General features: G+C 36.4%; 1 protein-coding gene across 1 annotated transcript; it reads right to left on the bottom strand.

Moving 5' to 3' along the window:
• Positions 1-687: 687 nt before the first annotated feature.
• TCEAL7 (transcription elongation factor A like 7) lies at positions 688-2712 on the bottom strand. The gene is made up of 3 exons (XM_043571195.1): positions 2570-2712; positions 1893-1960; positions 688-1534 (listed from the first exon to the last, which is right to left on the bottom strand). The coding sequence occupies exon 3, from the start codon at positions 1521-1523 to the stop codon at positions 1221-1223; it is 303 nt and encodes a 100-aa protein (XP_043427130.1). The 5' UTR covers positions 1524-1534; positions 1893-1960; positions 2570-2712; the 3' UTR covers positions 688-1220.
• Positions 2713-20422: the final 17710 nt, after the last annotated feature.

Genomic DNA, 20422 nt, shown 5'->3' with positions numbered 1-20422 from the left:
TGACCTCATCTCATCATGTCTGACTCCTAGAGGAAGGGTCCTGGAATTAAAAACAAAAGGAGCTGTTTTGCTAAAAACTCTGCAAGACACTGTGGCTCAAGCAATCCTAGGGCAGCCTCACCTGTGTTAAGGGTCACTATAAAGCAGACAGGCTTCAGAAAAGAATGGAGGTTCAACCCAGTAAGGACTCCAGGAAATTGAGTGGGATTTGGCACCCATACACTCCAATGTGTCAGGAGCAGTGAGGGCCAGCAGAGAGTAAAGGACCCAGCAGAAGAGGTAGCAGTGCCCACCAGGCATGGCAGAACCCAGGGGAGGAGTGGGGTTCAACAGCAGATAACTGGCATGGAAGCCCCCAATGCCCTGCCTACTAGTGAACTTGTTCCTGAGCACAGGTAAGTCATGCCAGGGACCTCCCTCCAATAACTGATGTTCTGTAGTGGGTTGGGGTTCTGTATGCACAGGTGGGAATGAGTCCACCTGGCCCAGCTCAGAGTTGCCTCATTTCTTCCTTACAGCAGCTCTGTGAAGCAAATATTTTCCCCATGAAAAGACTGAGTCTAAGCTAGTCTATCTGTAATAATTTCCAGTTTTATTCCTCTGGCTAAGAGATCCAAAGGTAATTTGAAGTTTATATTTCTTCTTATAGTTCTTATCAAGAGATTATTAAGTGTTTTACTGCCCTTCAAAGGTGATTGACAAGTTTTTATTGTGTCTGTTTATTTTAGTTCTTTGTGACACAAATAATACACGCACACATGCACATATATTCATTTTTTTTGGAAAATGAGAAGACGCAGATAAGCAAAAAAGAAATAAAATACATATCACGCAGAAATTCACTGTTAAACTTTCGGTGTATAATAATTCTAACTTTTTCTTTTGCGTTATGTCATATATAAATGTACATATAAAGTGTGAATGTGTATATATATATGTGTGTATATATACACATACACACACTGTTCGGCAACTTATTATTTTCACTTTACAGTATACAGTGAGCATCTTCCCATGCATATGAATGAAACATCCTTATTAAATGAGTGAAACTGGGTCAAAAGATGAGATGTTGGAAGCAGGAGTCATATGCAAATCAAAGGAACATTGAAGGGTAGGAGTAAAATGGTAGCAATATTTAGCAAGAACATGCAGACAAAAAGAAACCAATGGTGGTAATATTAGCAACATAAAATAATTGAATTCAGCAGAGAAATGCATTAAATGGGATAAGGACGGTCCCGAGAATGCCTATGGTTAGAATGCAGAGCCCTAAATTTCTTTCTCAGACCCCTTATCTCTTCCAAACACCTTTCCACCTCATCTCCCGCCCTTGTCATTTCTTCATCCTTAAAATGCCTATAATCTATGTCCTCTTTAAATTCCTCGAGAGACTGAAGCAGCCTTTGCCTAAAATTCCCTTCTGTTTGCTGACGTTCAAATTCTCCATAGGGGCGATCTTCCTCTCTCTTTGGCACGCTGCACTTGGGCTTTCCTTCATTTTCTTTACAGGGTTTTTGCATGATGTTTCCAGCTTAAGTCCGGGGAGAAAATATAGAGCAAAATGCCTCGTTTCTTTTGATTCAGGTTTGTCAGTTTCTCTTTGAACAACCTACTCGCCTAATTTCCCACTCGGGCCACACAGGTCCAGCCCTTTGAAGTTTGAGATGCCTCCCCTTCCTATGCCACACGCCCCCCACCACTCTTCCTCCTTCCCCCTCTCCCGGCAACCCACCATTTCCCCAGCAGACAAGGCTAATGGCCTCTCCCACCGGCGGGAGAAAGGGAACGCACCGAGAGTTTAGCTGTGAGGCTGCAAATTTTACCCAGATCTTGCCCTTCCCAACTACCACCCTCAGAGACCCCGGGCTAAGTGCCTCCCCGACACTGACCTATGAGGATTAAGGATAATTTCCTCTTTTTCTTGCCTCCAGATGTCAGTGAACGCAGACCCGTGGACCTGCAGACAGAAAGGAAGGGGGAGGAGAGGAGGGAGCTCTCGGTGGATCCACCAGCCCCAGAGACAAGACACTCGTTATTATCTTGAGTCCGGGATCTTCATAACCATTGTCGCCCAAAATTTCCTACCTCCTGGTTCCCCTCCTATTCTTATCCCTTCCTCTGGATCTCTGTCCCCACCCCCCACCCCTCAACCTTCGGCTTAGTCCTTGCGAGGGCGGCTGTCTCCTCGGCACCCCCGCCGCCTCCCATGGCCCTCAGGGAGGCATTGAATGGAAGAAAATGTTTTCAAATTATGTTTAAATTTCTGCCTCCACCCCAGGATTCTAGCATTTCTCCACACAACAGTCCACAACTCATTTCCTCAACGGAAGTGGAGAAAGAGGAGGATAAACAGAAAGCTTATTTCCGATTATTTCTAAACTATCACTAAGTCTGTGGCTGTTTCTCAGGAGGCTTCCACCTATTCCCCCACCCTGTCCTTTCAAAAAATACAATAATATCCCAACGAGTTTGCAGGGGTTTGAGGAAAAGCGAGCCTGGACCTATTCCAGTCACTGGATTCAGCCACTACCACCCCCACGGGTCCCAGCGGTTCCCTCAAACCAACCTTCTGAGATTTAAGGAATTTAAGTCCTCCTTCTCTTGGCCACAAGCACAAACGCCTACAGGACAGTAAGGAACTGGGACCCAAAGGAGAAAGAAGCCCGTGAATATAAGGACTTCGCGGCAGCTCCTGGTCACGTGAGGATTATGTCATCCAACTCTGGTCCCCACTTTCCACTCCCACAAGCTGTGTTGCAGAAGTGGACCGACTTACCAATGTCCCACCTCCCCACCACACCAAGGACCTGTCATTCATTTTTGTCATTGCTAATTTCAGAGGTCAATAGTGGCCCCGTCTCTCTATGGTTGGAATTTGCCTTTCTCTGATTACCAGAGAAGGGCTGCAGCTTCCTAGAGTCGTATTAACCATTGTTACTTTTTAAGGTTGTGTTGAGAGAGATTACTCATCCTCTTCTAAACTACAACAGAAAGGTAGCAGTTTTCCCTTGACCACCTCCCCACCAGTCACTAATAGCCACATTTACCTTTCTGTTCAATTCTTAAAACCAAATTGTAGGGGGTAGAGTAAATTAGGAAAGAAAGTAACGATTGAGACGGCGGTTTTTTACTTTTATTCTGATAATTTCCTACTTTTCCATTTTTTCCATCAACTTATTGTATTCTTTTATTAATCAAAAATACAATAACAATAAATACATTTGGAAAAAGAGTCAAGATAGGAGGGAAAAAAGAACGAGGACACCTGTTTCTGCTGCTGAGTCAGAAAATAAATATAGACCCTCCAGGCAGACACATTTTTGGAAGTTTAAAACATACAGGGCAGCTGGATGCTACCCTTCTGAGGAGCTCGGCATGTGAGACCCTTTCATTAGGTGAACTACTAAGGCCATAATCCAACAGCACCTTGCCCTTAGATTTCCAGAGCTCAAAAATCAGTCATAAAACTTTACTGGTTTGATCTCAATATCATTCCCTCTCTCTCAGTTTGTACTATGCAGTTTTCTTTATTTCTTGTATTCAAAAGATCCCACCTTTCCTCAATAGTCTTATTCAGAATAAAATAGCTTTTCATTTGTCTCAGACATTGCCATCCTATTTATGTTTTCTTAGACCTCATTCAGCCACACTGGAGAATTAGATGTGGTGACAGAAACTGGCCACATTTAGTCACTTATCACACTGAATTTTTTGTTGCTAAGGATTTTGGCACTAATCTAAGTAGATTCTTTGTTGTTGATATGTTAATTTGAAATATATGCAACAGAAAGAGGAATGTGTTCTTAAAGCTTTTTTTTTTTAAGGAAGACCTTAGCTCATTATGAATACAAAGTTGCCACAAACAAGATTGATGTTAATAGTTCCAGAAAATACTTAAAAGAAAGAGGTCTTAAAAAGAGTGGAGTATTGTCACAGTTATTAAGAAATGGTAAGTTGTGATAGAGGCATAAGATTAATTGGTGGGGTGGGGAGTCCCTGAATCTTCTGTGAACACCTTTTCATACAGATGGTTAGACTCATGGTTCTCAAATGGCTGGAAGGATCCAGATGCTGAAGATTTTAGCATTGTTGTAGGAAACATATCTTTTAACAGATCTGGTTTTGAATTAATTGCATTTGCTTACCTGTTGTATAACCTTGAATATAAAACTTGGATATTAAAACTTCCTTGTGCCTCATCTATAAAATGAGGCTAATACTTCATAAAGTTGTCAAAATTAAATGATATAATTTATATAAACCATTTAGTATATGACTGAAAAATACCAAGTGCTCCAATAAATGACAGGTCTCAATGATTACCTCGTAAGGATTTTGGGAATCCTTCCAGTTCTCACTCTGGCTCTAGTGCCACCCCCTTATGAAAACAGCCATAAACTCCTGGACATTCACAACATTTACTGGTCTCTTTGACCTACAGCTTTTTACTTTCTAATAGAATAATGATTTCAAGCAACAGATATGATCATATCACTACCCTGAATTATTTTATCTCATCCACCAACAATCTCACTAGATAAGAACATCTTTAGTTGATTTTCTGAACATCTCATGGAATATATCTCCATTTCTAAGTAAGAGCTGGTATGAAACTGCATGCAATGCAAGCAAGGTAAGATATTTAGTTAGATTTGACTTGTTTCCTTAGTACTGACTCATGGCACTCACAGGTGAGGACAAAGAGGCATTATGTGTCATAAAAAGAAACTCCAACAATTAGGACCAGATACCTTCATAAGAGCTTGCCAAAAAGCATTTCTAAGCCAGCTCTACTACCCACAACAATCACCCCAGCCTTCCCTCTCCCCAACTCAGTGCAAGGAGATAGGTAAAGGTAAGATATAAAGAAATGTGGAAGCCATTGACTTTGTGGACAGGTCAGTGTTGTTCATTATAACAATGCCACCAATGATACTTCACACTTACATAATACTTATGTACCAGCAATTCTTATAAGCACTTTACATATGCTTATTATAAATTAATATTTATAATACTATTAATAGGAAACTAAGAAGTACAGAGATTAAATTGCTTACCCAAAGTCACACAATAAATAACGGATATAGAATTTTAAGTAAGATGCTCTGACTCCAGGGTTGGCACATGGTGCAAGTCAATTCTACAACTTTTTCATGGATGAAAGAAAGAACATAGATTATTCCCTCTTTTAAACCAAGTAGAGGTGGTATTTCTAAAAGGATCACATAAAGACAGAGGTCTGTGAAAAGGGAATACTGGTGTACAATCCTCGGTTAGATCACAGCTTAATCTGGTTGATCCAAAAGAGATAGCAAGGTGAAGACAGAGATACATTGTACTCCTACCTTTGCTGTGCCAAGCATGGGTGAACTTTACTGTGGGTTAAGTAGATATATGGGTGACTTGCTGGTTCCTTTTCCAATAGGACTTCACATGGGATGAAGGGAATCTATAAGCAACCTGTTCTAGAATTGTACAAAATATGCTAAAATAAACCAAATGGCAAAAATTATGGGCAGACTGGAATTGGGCATATCCTCATATCTTGAAGAACCACATAACTGGGCAAATATATCAAACAACTACAATTGTTTTCATACTCTGGACAACTAGCAGCACAAATGGTGTGGTCCCTGAGAGAAGCAAAGCAATCAGGGTGAGCTGTAAGATTGCTTTGGGTTTTGATGAAAGATACCTTATGGATGGTGGCACAGGGAAGGTGAGCAAGTTTCCCTTCCTGAGTTGACAAGAAAGAGTTGAAATTCTGGGAGGTGAATGTGGCTGAAATTTGTGGGGAAGAATACCAGAAATGAGGGATTAGTGCAAAAAATCATTCTCCAAAAATTTTTTAGAGTTTCCCTTGAGTCTGTTGCTGTATATTGAGTTGCACATAAATAAAGTGGAACTTCATGAGGCTAGGCAAAGAATAGTAAATGAGTTACAAGCCAGGCACAAAAGGCCACATATTATACTATTACATTTATATAAAATATCCATAATAGGCAAACTCATAGAGGCAGAAAGAAAATTAATGGTTTCTAGGGACTAGGAGACAATAGAATGAAGAGAGAATGCTTAAAAGGCTTGGGGTTTTCTTCTGGGATGATGGAAATATTCTGGAGTTAGATAGTATAGATACCTGCACAACACTGTGAATGTACTAAAAGGTAATGAATTCTACAATTTAAAATGGTTAGAATGGCGAATTATGTTGTGTAATATTTATCTTATGAAAAAATAATAAAAGTGAAATAAAGACATTCCCAGAGAAACAAAACCTGAGAGAATTCATTGCTTGTAAATACACCTTACAAGAAGTATGAAAAAGAGTCCTTCAAGTTGACAGCAAATTAGTCCAGGCAGCAATTCAAATCCACACAAAAAGCAAAGAGTACCAGTAAAAGTAATTATATTATAAAATACTATATAAAAACACATTTCTTCCCCTTCTCAAAAATCTTAACTGACTTTTAAAGTGATTGTATAAAGTAATCTTGAGTAATTTTATTGTTGGTCTTATTTACATATAGAAATGTAGTATATTTGACAATAATAGTACAAATGACGCAGGTAGGAGGACACTTGTATTAAGTAAACAATACCATGTGGTAACTTGAAACCACAGGAACAGTTGAAAACAACAAGAAATGGAAAATAAGAATGTCACTATAGTAAACTCTACAGACATACTTGTTCACCTTTCTTTCCTCAGTTTCTACATAGTAGGCATAAAATTATATTAAGTAATAATTATAACTATACATTTTTGGTTTCCTAACACATACAGGTGTAAGATGTATAACAATAATTGTACAAAAAAAGAAGGAATAGAGTTATAGTGAAGTAACATATCTGTATTACACTGGAATTAAGTTAATATAAATGTGAAGTAAATTTTGATAAGAGTATATAATAGCACCTACAGTAACCACTAAGAAAATAAATAAAAATCTATAGTGAAAAATATCAAAGGAATAAAAATGTTACACTAAAAATTTTAACTTAATGAAAAAGGAAGCTGTAAAGTAGGAAAAGAATAACAAAAAGACTTGAGATGTATATAAAACAAAAAGGAATGTGGCAGATGTAAATACAATTCTATCAATAATAGCATTAAATGTAAATAGAGTAAACAATCCAATCTAGGATAGAGATTGTAAAACTGGGTATAAAAAACAACATTCATGGGGTGCTTGGGTGGTTCAGTAGATTAAGCAACTCACTCTTGATTTTGGCTCAGGTCATGATCTCATGGTTCTTGAGTTCAAGCCCTGCCTCAGGCTCTGCACTAATAGTGCAGAACCTGCTTAGGATTCTCTTTCTCTCTTTCTCTCTGTGCCCCTCCTGTGAACTCTCTCAAAAGAAATAAACTTTAAAAAAATAAAAAGCAATATTCATGAAAATGCTGTCTACAGAAGAAATTTATACTCAAAGGGACAAATAAGTTAAAAGTAAAAGAATGGAAAAATCATGCAAACAGCAACCACAAGAAAACTGGGGTGACTATACTAATATCACACAACTAGCTTTAAAACAAAACATTTTCCAAAATTAGATTTTTTTATATAAATTTTTTTTAAATTTTTTTTCAACGTTTTTTATTTTATTTTTGGGACAGAGAGAGACAGAGCATGAACGGGGGAGGGGCAGAGAGAGAGGGAGACCCAGAATCGGAAACAGGCTCCAGGCTCCGAGCCATCAGCCCAGAGCCCGACGCGGGGCTCGAACTCAGGGACCACGAGATCGTAACCTGGCTGAAGTCGGACGCTTAACCGACTGCGCCACCCAGGCGCCCCCAAAATTAGATTTTATAATGATAAAGAAATAAATCCATCAGGAAGATATATCAATTATATATGTATATGCACTTAATAAGAGACCCTCAAAAATACATGCATGAGTCAAAAACTGACCAATTTAAGTAATAAATAGACAACAATAGTAAGAAATTTCAATATACTACTTTCAATAATAAAATAAGTAGACAAAAGTTAAATAAGATGAAACCTACCACCTGGACCTAATTACATATATGCCACATGCTAAGCAATTAAAACACCTTAATAAAATTTTTAAAAGGCTAACACTATACAAAGTACAGTTTGTGATCACAATGGAGTGAAATTAGAAATTAATAGTGGAAAGAAATTTGGTAAATTGAAAATATGCAGAAATAGGGTGCCTTTATGGCTCAATTGGTTGAGCATCTGACTCTTGATTTCGGGTCAGGTCATGATCCCAGGGTTGTGAGATCACACCCCACATTGAGATACTCACTGAGCATGGAGCCTTTCTCCTCCTCTCTCCTCTCTCTTCTCTCCCTCTGCCCCTCTCCCCTGCTCACACCTTCTCTCTCTCTTTCTAAAATAAAAAAAAAATGTAGAAATTAAACAACACAACTTGAAATAATGAATGTCATAAGAAATCACAAGGAAATTAGGAAATACTTTGACATAAATAAAAATTAACACACATCATACCACAACTTACGGGATTCATGTAAAGTAGTGCTTAAAGTGAAATTTATATTTGCAAGTAAATACATTGAAAAAAAGAAAGATCTCAAAACAATAGTCTTCCACCTTATGAAATGAGAAAAAACAAGAGTGTAGTAAACCCAAAGGAACTCGAAGGAAGGAGATAATAAGGATTAGAAAAGAAATTAATGAAATACATAAGAGAAAAAATTTAGAGAAATTCAACAAAACCGAAAATTGTTTATTGAAAAAGGACAACAAAATTGACAGACTTTTAGACTCATTAAGAAAAAAAAGAGAGAAGATTCTAAATACTAAAATCAGGAATGAAAGAGCAGCCACTGCTACTGCCTTTACAGAAATTTTAGAAAAGATTGTTAAGAGAATGCTATAAACATCTGCATGCCTGTTAATTAAACAAATCAGATGAAATGATCAAATTCCTAGAAAGACACAAACTACCAAAACAAACTTAAGAAGAACTAGAAAACTTGAATAGATTGATAACAAGCAAAGAAATTGAAGTAATAATTTAAAAATTTCCCAATAACAAAGAAAAACAACCTCAGATGACCTTACCAGTGAATTTTACCAAACACTTAAAAAGAAATAATACCACTTCTTCCAAAAAGTAAAAAAGAAGAGGACATTTCCCATCTCATTCTAGGTGGCCAATATCACCCTGATCCCCAAATTAGAAAAAGACATCGCGAGAAAACTACAGATCAATAACTCTTATGATATAGATGCAAATACACTCAATAAAATACTAACAAGCTGAATTTAGCAACAAATATAAACAATTATGTGCCACAACCAAACAGAACTAATCTCAGGAAACTCAATATATGTATACACCATATTAATAGAATTAAAAAAAAAGAAACAAGCACCATATCACCATTTCATTTCAGTGAACTGAACAAAATTTTTAAAAAATACAACAGCCCTTCATAATAGCAAAGAAAACTCTAAAAATCTAGGAATAGAGGAAACATCCTCAACCTGATGGACATATAAGAAAAACCCACAGCTAACATTATAGTTAGTGGTGAAAGATTGGATGCTTTTACCCTAAGATCAGGAACAAGACAAAGATATATGCTTTCACCACCTCTAGTCAGCATTGCAATGGAGGTTCCTGATAGGGCAACTAGGCAAGAACATGAAATCCAAAGGATCCAGATTGGAAAGGGAAAAGTAAATCTGTCTCTATTTGCAGGCAACATGATCTTATACATAGAAAATCCTAAACAATCCAAAAGAAGGTTACCAGAACTAATAAATGAATTCAAAACTTCAGAGTATGAAATCAACACACAAAACCAGTAGTGTTTATAAACACCTATGATGAACAATCTGAAAAGGAAATTATGGAAATAATTCTATTTACAATATAAAAAATAACCTCAAAAGAAAAGAATAAAAAACTTAGGAAGACATTTTTTAAAAAGTGCAAAACTTATACTCTGAAAATTACAAAGATTTTTTGAAACAAAACAAATACCTAAATAAATGAAAGACATTCCATATTCATGAATTAAGGACTTAAAAATTTTTAAAGTTTATTTATTTATTTTGAGATAGAGAGTGTGCATGCAAACTGGGGAGGGGCAGAGAGAGAGAGAGAATCCCAAGAATCCATGTGGGGCTCAAACCCATAAAATGTGAGTTCATGACCTGAGCTACAATCAAGTCAGATGCTTAACTGACTGAGCCACCCAGGCTCCCCAGGACTTAAGTTGTTAAAATGTCAATACTCCTCAAAGAGATCTACAGATTCAATGCAATCCCTTTCAAAAGTTTAACGACCTTTTTTGAAGAAATGAAACAGTAGATTGTCAAATACATATGGAATTTCAAGGAATGTAAAATAACCAACACGGTCTTGTCAAAGAAGAATAAAGATGAAGGAATTACACTTCCTGATTTCAAATCTTACTATAACGCTATAATCATCAAAACAGTGTGGTACAGGGAAAGGATAGACATACAAGTCAATGGAATACAACTGAAACTCCAGAAATAAACCCATATTCCATTGTCATTTGATTTTTTAGAATGGCACCAAGATAATTTGATGGGGGAAAGACCAAATTTTCAACAAAGGGTACTGAGAGACCAGGATAACCATATGCATCAGAATAAAGCTGAACTCCTCTCACCATACACAAAAATTAACTCAAAATGAATCACAGACCTAAATGTAAGAAAAAACCCATAAAACCCTTAGAAGAGAACATAAGCATAAGTCTTTGTGACCTTGGATTAGATATGGTTTCTTAGACATGACACCCAAATCACACACATACAAAAATAAAAGATAAATCAGATATCTTCAAAATTTAAAACTTTTATGCCTCAGAGGATATCATCAAGAAAATGAAAACATACTCAACAGAATATGAAAAAAATTCTAAATCATATATCGGACAAGGAGCTTGTATCTAACATATATAAAGAGCTATTATACTGGGTAATGTAAAGACAACCTAATTAAAAATGAGCAAATGATCTGAATAGACATATAAGCAAAAAGGTAAAAATATGGCTGACAAACACGTGAAATGATGTTCAACATCACTATAACCATTAGGCAAATGCAAATCAAAACCACAATAAAATATCACTTTATACCCATTAGGATAACTATACTAAAATGATAATTACCAATGTTGATGAGGATGTGGAAAATTTGGGACTAATGCATTGCTGATGGGAATATAAAATGGTGCAACTGTTTTAGAAGACATTTTGGCAGTTCCTCAAAAAGTTAAATATAGAATTAGTATATGACCCAGCAATTTCACTCCTAGGTATATACACAGAGAAATGAAAACATATGTCCACATAAAAATTTGTGCATGAATGCTTATAAATACCCTTATTCAAAATAGGCAGAACGGAAACAGCTTAAATGTTCATCAACTAATGAATGGATAATTACAATGTGGTAGATTGATACGATAGAATATTACTTGCCAATAAAATACATTAAGTACTAATATAGGCTACAACATGAATGAACCTTGAAAACAATATAGTACATGAAATAAGACTGTCAGAAAAGATCACATTTTGCCTGATTCCATTTGTATGAAGTGTTCAGAATAGACAAATCTACAGAGATAGAAATTAGATTAGTGGTTGTGTAGGCTTGGGAGTATGGGGACAAATATGGAATTACTTCAAGTAGGTTTCCTTTAGAGGTAATTAAAATGTTCTAACATTGATTGTAGTAATAGCTGCACTATTCTGTTCACATACTAAAAAAACATTGACTTATACAGTTTAAATTGCAGAATTAAATGATATATGAATTGTATCCCAATAAACTTTTTATTTAAAAAATGTGAATGAACACATGATAATAGAAACTATGGAAACTGCATCACAGTAAAAAATAAATGAAGAGAGGGGTGCCTGGGTGGCTCAGTCAGTTGAGCATCACACGTCACTCAGGTCATAATCTTGCTGTTCCTGAGTTCTAGACCCACATCAGGCTTTCTGCTGTTAGTGTGGAGCCTGCTTTGGATCCACTGTCCCTCTCTCTCTCTGCACCCCCCCTGCTCACACACACACACTCTCTCTCTCTCAAAAATAAACATTTTTAAAAAATGAAGAAAGCCTCAGTGACCTGTGGATCAATATAAAGCAGTATAACTGGCAATATGACTCAGACAAAGAAGATAGTGTGTGACACAAAAAATATATTGAAAGATATAATAGATAAAATATTTCTTTTTTTCAAAATGTTTATTTTTGAGAGAATAAGTGGGGTAGGGGCAGAGAAAGAGGGGGACAGAGGGTCCAAAGCAGGCTCTGCACTGACAACAGAGAGCCCGATGTAGGGCTCAAAAACAAAAAAAAAACGTAAAATCATTACCTGAGCTGAAGTCAGAGCCTTAACCGACTGAGCCACCCAGGTGCCCCTGATATATTTCTAAATTTTTTGAATGTTATAAAATCACAGACCCAAGAAGCACAATAAACTTCCAGCAGGATAAACAAAAAGAATGTGACATCACTCCCATGTTCATTGCAGCATTATTTACAGTAGCCAAGCCATAAAAACAAACTAAGTGTCCATTGATGGATGAATCAATAAAGAAAATGTGGCATATATACACAATGGAATATTATTCAGCTATAAAAGAATAAAGAAATCCCGCCATTTGTGACAACATGGATGGACCTTAAAGGCATTATGCTATGTGAAATAAGTTAAAGAAAGGCAAATACCGTATGATCTTACTTATATGTGGAATATTAAAAAACATACACACACACACACACCAAACTCATAGATACAGAGAACAGATTGATGGTTTCCAGATGCAGTGGTTGGGGTGTGTGAGCAAAATGGGTGAAGGTGGTAAAAAGGTACAAACTTCCAATGATAAAATAAATAAGTCCTAGGGATATAATGTATAGCATGGTGACTATAGTTAATAATACTCTATTGTAGGGGTGCCTAGGTGGTTCAGTCCATTAAGAATCAGACTCTTGATTTTGGCTCAGGTCTTGATCTCACAGTTGTGAGATTGAGCCCTGCATTAAACTCTGCTGACTCTGCGGAGCCTGTTTGGGATTTTCTCTCTTTCCCTCTCTTAGAGGCCTTCACCCCCTCTCAGAATAAATAAATAAACTTTAAAAAATATTAACTGGGGCACATGGGTGGCTCAGTCAGTTAAGCGTCTGACTCTTGATTTTGACTCAGGTCATGATCTCATGGTTTGTGGGATGGAGCCCTATGTTGGGCTTTGCACTGACAGCACAAGGCCTGCTTGGGACCATATCTCCCTCTCTCTCTGCCTATTCCCCAATTGTGCTCTGTCTCTCAAAATAAATAAATAAAATTTAAAGAATAATTATAAATACTTTATTGTAGGAAAAAAGAATGTAAACATCTCATTCCTACTTTGATTATATGTTGAAATGATCATATATTGTATATATGGGGTTAAATAAGTTATTAAAATGGAAAAACACTGTATTGTATATTTAAAAAAAATTAATGTTTATTCATTTTTGAGAAACAGAGACAGAGACAGAGTGCATGCAGGGATGGGGCAGAGAGAGAGAGAGAGAGAGAGAGAGAGAGAGAGACATAGAATCCCAAGAAGGCTCCAGGATCTGAGCTGTCAGCACAGAGCCCTATGCGGGGCCTGAACTCACAAATTGGGAGATCATGACCTGACCTGAAGTCGGTCACTTAACCAACTGAGCCACCCAGCTGCCCCTGTATTGTATATTTTAAAGTTACTAAGAGAGTAGATCTTAAAAGTTCTCATCCAAAGGAAAAAAAAAGAATTGTATCCTGTCCTCATTGGTCGGTTTCCCCACTGAGCTGGTGAGTGAGGTTTTAGCACTTTGTGAGTAAGATGATTCACCCGTACTTGTTGGAAGTTGTTGGAGGGAAAAAATGGGCATAACAAAGAAACAATTGTAACTATATGTGTTGATGAATGTTAACTAGACTTATTGTGGTATTATTTTGCAATATATACCAATATCAAATCATTATGTTGCACATTTGGAACTAACATAATATTTCATGTCAATTATATCTTCATTTAAAAAGGAATGCCACATCAGAGTATATCATAATCAAAGTCCTGAAAAGCAGTTACTAAGAGAAAATCTGAATAGCAGTGACAAAAAAAGGTTATGTTATAAACAAAGGTATAAATCTAAGAATGACTCCACACAGCATCTGAATTTATAAGAAAAAAAGACAATGGAATGACATCTAAGGACTGAAAGAAAAAAAATGTTCACTGAGAATTTTTTACCCACTGAAAATATCCTTCAAAAATCAAGATGAATAAAGTCTTTTCCTAACAAACAAAAGGTCAATGTATTTGCCATTATGACTTTTATTGAAAGAAATATTAAATGAGTTCCTGACATGGAAGAAAAATGACACCTGCTGGAGTGCACATCTACATAGAAGAAGGAGGTATGCAGGAAATGACATACGTGTGGTTATATACAAGAGCATTTTGGGGATTTAAAAGCATTTTTTATTTTATTATTTTTATCATCTTTACATTTAATTTTGTTTTTTTTATTATTTATTTTTTTATTCTTAAGTTAGCATATAGTGTAGTCTTGGCTTCAGGCATAGAATCAGGTGATATGTTACTTACACATAATACCCAGTGTTCATCCTAACAAGTACCCTCCTTAATTACCATCACCCATTTAACCTGCCCCCCAGTCCCCCACCCCCATCAATCCTCAGTTGGTTCTCTGTATTTAAGAGTCTTTTGTGGTTTGCCTCCCTCTCTCTCTTTTATCTTATTTTGTCTTCCCTTCCTTTATGATCATCTGTTAAGTTTATCAAATTCCACATATGAGTGAAATCATGTGATATCTGTCTTTCTCTGGCTGACATATTTCACTTAGCATAATACCTTCCAGTTCCATCCACATTGCTGCAAACAGGAAGATTTAATTTTTTTCATCGCCAAGTAGTATTCCATGTGTGTGTGTGTGTGTGTGTGTGTACCACATCTTCTTTATCCATTCATCAGACAATGGACATTTGGGCTCTTTCCATAACTTGGCTATTGCTGGTAGCATTGCTATAAACATTGGGGGTATGTGTCCTTTGAAATCAGCATTTTTGTATCCTTTGGATAAATTCCTAGCAGTGCAATTGCTGGGGCATAGGATAATTGCATTTTTAATTTTTTGAGGAACCTCCACACTGTTTTCATTAGTGACTGTATCCGTTTGCATTCCCACCAACAATGCAAAAGTGTTCCCCATTCACATCTTCCCAATATCTGTTGTTTCCTGAATTGTTAATTTTAACCACTCTGATAGGTGTTTTCATTGTCTTTTTGATTTGTACTTTCCTGATGACGAGCAATGTTCAGCATCTTTTCATGTGTCTGTTTGCCAATTCTCTTCTTTGGAGAAGTGTCTATTCATGACTTCTGCCCATTTCTCCACTGGATTATTTGTTTTTTGGGTGTTGAGTTTAGAAAGTTCTTTATAGATTTTCAATACTGACCCTTTATCCAATATGTCGTTTGCAAATATCTTCTGCCATTCCATCAGTTGATGGTTAGTTTTGTTGATTGTTCCCTTTGCTGTGCAGAAGCTTTTTATCTTGGTGAGGTCGCAATAGTTCATTTTTACTTTTATTTCCCTTGCCTTCGGAGACATGTCAAATAAGAAGTTGCTGCGGCCAAGGTCAAAGAGGTTGATGCCTTTTTTCTTCTGGAGGATTTGATATTTTCCTGTCTCACATTTAGGTCTTTCATCCATTTTGAACTTATTTTTGTGTATGGTGTAAGGAAGTGGTCCAGTTTCATTCTTCTGCATGTTGCTGTCCAAGTTTTTCCAGCACCATTTGCTAAAAAGACTGCCTTTTTTCCATTGGATACTCTTTCTTCTTTTGTTGAAGATTAGTTGGCCATAAAATTATGGGTCCATTTCTGTTTTTTTTTTTTTTTTTTTTTTTTTTTTTTTTTTTTTTTTTTGCCAGTACCATACTGTCATGTTGATTACAGCTTTGTAATACAAGTTAAGAAGTCTGGGATTGTGATGTCTCCAGCTTTGGTTTTCTTTCTGAGCATTATGTTGGCTATTAGGGGTCTTTTGTGGTTCCATACAAATTTTAGAATTATTTGTTCTAGCTCTGTGAAGGATGCTGGTGTTATTTTGATAAGTATTGCATTGAATGTATAGATTGCTTTGGGTAGTATTGACAATTTAACAATGTTTGTTCTTCCAATCCATGAGCGTGGAATATTTTTCCATTTCTTTGTGTCTTCTTCAATTTCTTTCATAACCTTTCTATAGTTTTCAGTATACAAATCTTTTACCACTTTGGTCAGGTTTATCCCTAAATATTTTATGGTTTTTTATGCAGTTGTAAATGGGATCAATTCCTTGATATCTCTTTCTGTAGCTTCATTATTGGTGTACAGAAATGCAAATCAATTTCTGTACATTGACTTTATATCCTGTGATGTTGCTGAATTCATGTATCAGCTCTAGCAGTTTTTTGGTAGAGTCTTTGGGCTTTCCATATAGAGTATCATATCATCTCAAGAGTGATAGTTTGACTTCTTCTTTGCCAAAGTGGATGCTTTTTATTTCTTTTTGTTGTCTGATTGTTGAGGCTAGGACTTCCAACACTACGTTAAACAACACTGGTGAGAGTGGACATCCCTGTCACATTCCTGATCTCTTAATCTCTGAAAAACTGAGAGCTTTCCCCATTATGGATGATATTAGCTGTGAGGCTTTAATATATGGCTTTTATGATGGTAAGGTATGTTCCTTCTATTCTGAATTTCTTGATGGTTTTTATTAAGAAATTATGCTTTATTTTGTCAAATGCTTTTTCTGCATCTGTTGACAGGGTCATATAGTTCTTATCCTTTCTTTTATTAATGTGATGTATCACATTGATTTATTTGCAAATATTAAACTAGCCCTGCAGCCCAGGATAAATCCCACTTGATCATGGAAAGTAATTCTTTTAATGTACTGTTGAATTAGATTTGAGAGTATCTTGTTGAGAATTTTTGCATCCATGTTAATCACAGATATTGGCCTGGAGTTCTCCTTTTTCATGGGGCCTTTGTCTGGTTTTAGAAGCAAGGTAATGCTGGCTTCACGGAATGAGTTTGGAAGCTTTCCTTCTGTTTCTATTTTTTGGAACGGTTTGAGAAGAATAGGTATGAACTCAGCTTTAAATACCTGATTCTTATAAATAAATAAATAAATAAATAAATAAATAAATACCTGATTCTTAGACACCCCACACTACCAAAACACAAACAGGAAGAAAAAGAAAATTTGAACAGACCCATAGCTAGTGAAGAAATTGAATCAGTTATCAAAAATCTCCGAACAAATAAGAGTCCTGGACCAGATGGATTCCCTGGGAAATTCTACCAGACATTTAAAGCAGAGTTAATACCTATCCCTCTCAAGCTGTTCCAAAAAATAGAAATGGAAGGAAAACTCTGAGACTCATTCTATGAAGCCAGCATTACCTTGATTCCCAAACCAGACAGAGACCCCCTAAAAAGGAGAATTATAGGCCGACATCCCTGTATGGACATGGATGCAAAATTCTCACCAAGATACTAGCAAATCGAAGTCAACAGCATGTAAAAATAATTTTTCACCATGATCAGGTGGGATTCATTCCTGGGCTGCAGGGCTGGTTCAATATTCACAAATCAATCAGTGTGATACATCATATTAATAAAAGAAAGGATTAAAAACATATGATTCTGTCAATAGATGAAGAAAAAGCATTTGAAAAAATACAGAATCATTTCTTAATAAAAACCCTCAAGAAAGTGGGGATAGAAGAAACATACCTAAACATCATAAAAGCCATATATCAGAGTACACAGCTAATATCATCTTCAATGGGGAAAAACTGAGAGTTTTCCCCTGAGATCACGACAGGGCTATCCACTCTCACCACTGTTGTTTAACATAGTGTTAGAAATCCTAGCCTCAACAATCAGGCAACAAAATGAAATCAAAGATATCAAAATGGGGAAAGATAAAGTCAAACTTTCACTTTTCTCCGATGACATGATACTCTACGTGGAAAACCCAAAAGACTCCACAAAAAGGCTGCTAGCACTGATATGTGAATTCACCAAAGTTGCATGGTACAAAATCAATGTACAGAAATCGGTTGCATTTCTATACACCAATAACGAAGCAACAGAAAGAAAAATAAAAAAAGCTGATCCCATTCACAATTGCACCAAGAACCATAAAATACCTAGGAATAAATGTAACCAAGGATGTAAAAGTTATGCATGCTTAAAACTGTAGAAAGCTTATGAAGGAAATTGAAGAAGACACAAATAAATGGAAAAACTTTCCATGCTCATGGATGGGAAGAATAAATGTTGTTAAAATGTCAATACTACCTAAAGAAATCTACACATTCAATGTAATCTCAATCAAAATTGCACCAACTTTCTTCTCAAAGCCAGAACAAACACTCTTAGAATTTGTATGGAACCACAAAAGACCCTGAATAGCCAAAGTAGTATTGAAGAAGAAAACCAAAGCGGGAAGCATCACAATCCCAGATTTTAGCCTCTACTACAAAGCTGTAATCATCAAGACAGTATGGTACTAGCATAAAAACAGACACATAGAGCAATGGAAGAGAATAGAGACCCCAGAATTGGACCCACAAGTGTATGGCCAACTAATCTTTGACAAAGCAGGAAAGAGTATCCAATGGAAAACAGACAGTCTCTTTAGCAAATAGTGCTGGGAGAACTGGACAGCAACATGCAAAAGAATGAAACTAGATCACTTTCTTTCATTATACATAAAAAAACTCAAAATGGATGAAAGACCTAAATGTGAGACAGGAAACCATCAAAACCCTAGAAGAGAAAGCAGGTAAAAATCTCTTTAACCTCAACCGCAATAATTTCTTACTTGACACATTTCCAAAGCAAGGGAACTTAAAACAAAAATGAACCATTGGGACATCATCAATATAGAAAGCTTCTGCACTGCAAAAGAAGCCATCAACAAAACTAAAAGGCAACCAAAAGAATGGTTAGAGCGATTTTCAAATGACATATCCGATAAATGCTTAGTATCCAAAATCTATAAAGAACTTACCAAACTCCACACCCGAAAAACAAATAATCCAGTGAAGAAATGGGCAGAAAACATGAATATACACTTTTCCAGAGAAGACATCCAGATGGTCAACAGACACATGAAAAAATGCTCCACGTCACTCATCATCAGGGAAATACAAATCAATACCACATTGAAATACTACCTCACACCAGAGTGGCTAAAATTAACAATTCAGGAAACAACAGATGCTGGCGAGGATGTGGAGAAATGGAAACTCTCTTGCACTGTTGGTGGGAATGCAAACTGGTGCAGCAACTCTGGAAAACAGTGTGGAGTTTCCTCAAAAAATTAAAAATAGAACTACCATACAACCCAGCATCAGCACGGCTAGGAATTTATCCAAAGGATACAGAAGTGCTGATTCATAAGGGCATATGTACCCCAATGTTTATAGCAGCGTTTTCAACTATAGCCAAATTATGGAAGGAGCCTAAATGTTCATCAACTGATGAATGGATAAAGAAGATGTGGTTTATATATACAATGGAATACTACTTGGCAATGAGAAAGTATGAAATCATGCCATTTGCAGCAAAGTGGATGGAACTGGAAGGTGTTATGCTGAGTGAAATAACTCAGTCAGAGAAAGACAGATGTCATATATTTTCACTCATATGTGGACCCTTTAAGTTTCTCTTCCATGGGGGGAGAGAAGGGAAAAAAATAGATACAAACAGAGAGGGAGGGAGGCAAACCATAAGAGACTCTTAAATACAGAGAACAAACTGCAGATTGATGAGGGAATGGGAGAGAGTGGAAAATGGCTGATGGGCATTGAGGAGGGCACTTGTTGGGATGAGCACTGGGTATTGTATGTATCTGGTGAACCACAAGAATCTACCCCAAAACCAAGAGCACACTTTACATACTGTATGCTAGCCAACTGGACAAAAATTATATTTAAGAAAATTAAAATAATAAAAATATAATTTTCCAAAAGTAAAATAAAATATATGTCTGATAGAATTCCCTTGGAAAGCCATCTGGCCCAGGACTCTTATTTGTTGGGAGATTTTTGATAACCGATTCAATTTCCTCTCTGGTTATGGGTCTGTTCAAATATTCTTTTTTTTAATTTAAATTTTATTTTTTTATTGAGGTTATATTCATGGAACATAGAATTAACCATTTTATTTATTATTTTTTATGAATATAATTTATTGTCAAATTGGCTTCCATACAACACCCAGTGCTCATCCCAACAAGTGCCCTCCTCAATGCCCATCACCCATTTTCTCCTCTCCCCCATACCCCTATCCACCCTCAGTTTGTTC

The sequence above is a fragment of the Prionailurus bengalensis genome, chromosome X (genome assembly GCF_016509475.1).
Source record: "Prionailurus bengalensis isolate Pbe53 chromosome X, Fcat_Pben_1.1_paternal_pri, whole genome shotgun sequence".
Classification (NCBI taxonomy): Eukaryota; Metazoa; Chordata; class Mammalia; order Carnivora; family Felidae; genus Prionailurus; species Prionailurus bengalensis.
This window is presented reverse-complemented; position numbering and strand designations above follow the sequence as displayed.

Excerpts from the sequence above, each read along its gene's own strand:
- TCEAL7 (XM_043571195.1), bottom strand. The coding sequence starts at position 1,523 with ATGCAAAAACCCTGTAAAGAAAATGAAGGAAAGCCCAAGTGCAGCGTG.